This window comes from Danio aesculapii, chromosome 20 (assembly GCF_903798145.1).
Source record: "Danio aesculapii chromosome 20, fDanAes4.1, whole genome shotgun sequence".
NCBI lineage: Eukaryota > Metazoa > Chordata > Actinopteri > Cypriniformes > Danionidae > Danio > Danio aesculapii.
Window position 1 is genome coordinate 46,475,580 of NC_079454.1, and position 4,514 is coordinate 46,480,093.

General features: G+C 34.7%; 1 protein-coding gene across 2 annotated transcripts in view; it reads right to left on the reverse strand.

Moving 5' to 3' along the window:
- fermt1 (FERM domain containing kindlin 1) overlaps window positions 1–4,235 on the reverse strand; it is a 30,164-nt gene extending 25,929 nt beyond the window's left edge. Inside the window, exons 1-2 of one of the 2 annotated variants that reach the window (XM_056445385.1) lie at window positions 4,164–4,235; window positions 998–1,164 (exon numbers count right to left, since the gene is read on the reverse strand). In XM_056445385.1, coding sequence (XP_056301360.1) covers window positions 998–1,145 — 148 coding nt within the window. In that variant the 5' untranslated portion in view covers window positions 1,146–1,164; window positions 4,164–4,235. The remainder of the gene's footprint in view (window positions 1–997; window positions 1,165–4,163) is intronic. The other variant, XM_056445386.1, reaches the window with a different exon arrangement.
- Window positions 4,236–4,514: the final 279 nt, after the last annotated feature.

Here is a 4,514-nt window from a genome sequence, read left to right on the forward strand (position 1 = left end):
ATCTTGACTTCTAATACTGCGCTCACAACATTTGTCATTGAAACAACGCCACAGGTAGTTGGTAGATCTGTGTAAAAAAGGCCTGCCGCCACAGCTGGAAAATATCCTAGAGGAAACACTGTAATATACTTCAATATATTATAATTACTAGAAGTAAGCTGCACTAAGCTGCATAATTAATCATTAAAAGATGGGGATCTCAACATCCATGCAACATAAATAACATATGATGGTGATTTGCATATGTTTATTAATCCTTTGAATCGCTGCATTCAAGTCTGTGTTTGAAAACGCAAATGACAAGATGGAGATTCAGTCTTTAATCTTTTGAGGTAGTTATGAAGTTACAAACAGTCAAATATCACAGAAGTACTGGGATAACAGATTACAGTTTGGATAAAACCACTGGTGTTTATGGTAAAGATTAAAATCACCTTAAATTAGCCTAAGATTAAATCACCTTAGATTAAAAAGTCATTTGCATTTAACTTGACGCTCAAAAATTTAAGTTGTAGGCAGCACCAATTGGTAGTTAAATAAAAACCAACCATCAAAAATATGCCACTTAATAATTCTTCAAAAGTGACACATCTAACAATGAAACATGAAGTTTTATGAGTGAATAACTTAATCCTTTATTGAAAATAAGACTAAAAATAGATATGGGTAGTACAAATTATAATGTTCGATTTAAACATTTAGCGTTATCAGTCACAGTAGTAGTAACAGTGAATTTTTCACAGTATTGAATATTTAACCATTTATTTTTATTCAGCTGATTATTTCTTAATTTTATTTTTTAATAAAATTACAGGTTATAAGTTACATTTGTCTCGTCCCCTTTTTGGCTGATTCGAAAATGGTCCGATCTGTGGCTAAAAAACTATAATGTGATCCGAACTGTGGCATTTGTGATCCGTTACACCACTATTTAAGTATAGTGACGAACACACTTGTTTTTTTTTTTGATTCATCGTGTAGCTCTTCTACTACTCACTGATCTTCTCCACGAGTTTGAGCATGAGTCCGCCGACATGCAGATCCCCTTTGACCCGCAGTTTGAACCTCATGCCCTCGTCTCCCTCCCGCTGGTCCACCTGAATGCTGAGCTCCCAGGTGTGTCCATGTTCACCGGCCGAGGCCATGATTCTGCCTGAAACACAACTGCTCACAGGTTACTCACATGCTTTCATATCTGTATTTATTTATACCAGTATTTATAAACTAACAACTAACCTCTCTATAGAACAAACATTATGTTAATGTTTTGCATTTATGAGAAAAAAGCTTTGTTAGGGATGTTATGCCAAAATAACATCTTCAAAATGTTGACAGAGACATTTTTGAGTATTTTTAGAGTACTGTAAAATACAAGCTTACAATTAGTAAACAATGTAGAAATGGTTTCACTATTCTGATCAGTGTTGCCAGATATAGCTGACGTTTTCCACCCCAAAAGCTGTCCAAAACCCACCAAAACGCACAAAAAAACACCTGAAATATTAGATTATTATTTTATTTTAATTTATTTAAATCGAAATTAACCTAGTTGCTTTAACTTTGATAATTTTTAACCATACAGCAACCAACACCAACAGTCACAGAAGCACAACATAACCGGATCACACCGAAAACACTGCCCCTCTCTCACCCACACACGGCACTTAATGTTGTGTAGATTACATTACCTAATAGAGTAAGTTTTACTTTCGAAATGGGGTATTATTTCGTCCCATTTGGCGTTTAAAATTCTTTTAAACATAATTAGGTGTCAATCAGACAACGCTTCCATGTTTGTTCTTGCTGTCAATTACGGAAAAAATATTGAAGTGTCAAAACCGCTGTGAGTTTAACGGCAGACGCTGCGTGATGCGAAAGGGAGTCAGATTTGTCTGGGGAGTCAGATTTTAATACAACTTTCCTTCACCTCTTCTTTTGGGTGAGCCCAAGCAGATTGCTCTATGCACTGGTCACTACCAGCTGAATGGAGTAGGAGCACACAGTTATGTTTGTTGAATAAGTTGCATATCAAAGTTATGTTTTAAAACCGGCCAAATTTTGTCAACCCGCCAATGCCATTTTTTACCCACACAATCAAATTCCAAACCGCCCAATCTAGCAATACGCCCTTTTTAACATTTACGGGTTTCTCAGTAGCGGAAGTCGTCATTGTTGGACGCAAGGAACTTAGAGCGCAGTGAATGGGAGAGTACAACAAATAATTTTTTTACAATCTTATTTGCTCAAATAATGAAAGAAAAACTCTACGATGGTGTTAAAAAGACTTTCAGAAAAATCGTGGGCCACAAACATCGTTATCATGATAATAATATGATTAATCGTGCTAAAACACAAGCTGGATAAGTTCGTGGTTCATTCCGCTGTGGCGACCCCTGATTAATTAAGGGACTAAGCCGAAAATAAAATGAATGAATGAATAAATTGTCCATACATCGTACAATCTATAAACGAGCACAGACGCAAATGCTTTGATTTAGCATTTTATTTATATATTTCATTTCTTTTCGTCTTTGGTCTTTTGGTCTTGATGATAGAAGTTACATTTTTGGGTGAACTATTACTTTAATGCCTCTAATGACACCATCTCCTAAAAAACAAACAGAGAAATGGAGGAACAGGGTGGAGGAGTGATGTGATTACAGGACAACAGAGGCTTCAGCTTAAAATTCCTGACAAGCCGAGACAAGAACAGAGGCAGAAACAACAGAACAAATCACACAGCCTCATCATCGGCATCAGTAAACAACAAAACCCAGGTTTTACACACACACAAACACAATCAGTCAAGTATTGCTGTGTAAACTACACAATATAAGTGACTTCCTGAAATAGGAAAGCATAAACGTTTATATAAGCTGCATTTAATTTCTCAGTAGTACTAAAAAAATCAGGTCTTTCCACGTTCAATAGGAGTGTGTGGGGGAGGGAGAGATGCTTGACTAGATTACTGATAAAACACAAGCTCTGAACTAACAAGACAAACTATTTATGTAGCCCTGGGGTATACCTAGTAAGAGAGTAGGTTAACATGACTGCAGGGTATAGAAAAAGGTTTACACACCTCCCTATGGTGTAAAAGCCGGATACATGGCTTCAGATATAAACAAGTAGGGCTTTTCAAGATTGCAAACATGCATGAAGACTAAAATAAAATTATCTATGCATGCACTATAATTAAAAGTGCTTCATTTTACTTTGTTTCCAACAGTCAAAGTGCTAATTTACAGATCTGTAGATCTTAACTTTTAATGTTAATCTTTTAATCTCCAAAGAGCTATAGCTAGTACACTGAAAAAAAGGTGTCTGCAAACAATTTATGTGTTGAATTTAAACAAATTAAATTTAGTAATGTTCAACTTAATTTGTTTGTTTAAATTCAGCCCAAATAAATTGTTTACAACCACTTAACTTAAAAAATTAGTAAATCTAAGCAATCATTTTTCAATATTTTTTTTTCAGTGTAATTGAATAACCTTGTTCACATATAGTTTACAAAATGGTTGTTTGCTGTAACCAAGTGCTGTAAATATCATTATATAAAGAAAATCCTTTCCATAACATATCTGCTACACTAATATACACTGTACAACACTGTAACAATAACAAATAGGTAAAAGTACCTAAAGTTTTACCTCAGAAAATGCATCAATGTGTATTATTTTTAAGGAAACAGTAGACTGATCTATTTTATGATAGTTTTACACAAACCATACTACAATTATCATTGGTTTTACACTACAATTCATTTAAAAACCTGTTTTTCTTTGTAGTTAAACCATGTAAAAATGTGGTAAACTAAGCATTAACCATGGCATTTGAAGTAAACTGAGGTTACACAAATGTTTATCAATACGCCAAAACCATGGTTACTAAATAAATGGCGTACTGTAATAAAAACCATGAATATTCTTCGTAAGAATATAACATATATTGATATATAATATATCAATAACATGATGTATGAAACATTTATTTGATAAGTATCTCATATCGAGCTCTAAACATCTTTACAACTCGCTTCAGTGAACAATGTCGAATAAAACTAACAAACAGATGGAAAACAACGCAAACGATTATTACAAATGTAATAATCTAAATAGATTTAAGAAGATCATTTAAAAAAGATAATTTATTCCACTTACCGAAATGTGTTCCCGAGGATTTTCCTTTTGGAAAGTGAAACAGATCTCCTGTCCAGGTGTGCGGGCTGGAATGCAAACCCCGCCCAGAATTCTACTACGACGAAGGTTTGTGCTCATGAATATTAATTAAGATCCGTAGCGCATCTCGCAAACTGTCCAATGGCGAAGGGTTAACTCGTGTATGTTAATTACGTCTATATGACGCTGCTATGCTCGAATTCAACAACCAAGGTTTGTTTTATGAATATTAATGTTGGATTGTAAAGATTAAGATCACGGTCTTCTCCATAGTAGCATTAGATCCTGCCGCGTTCAGGAAGGACACGTAACGGAAGTGACTAAACCCCAACC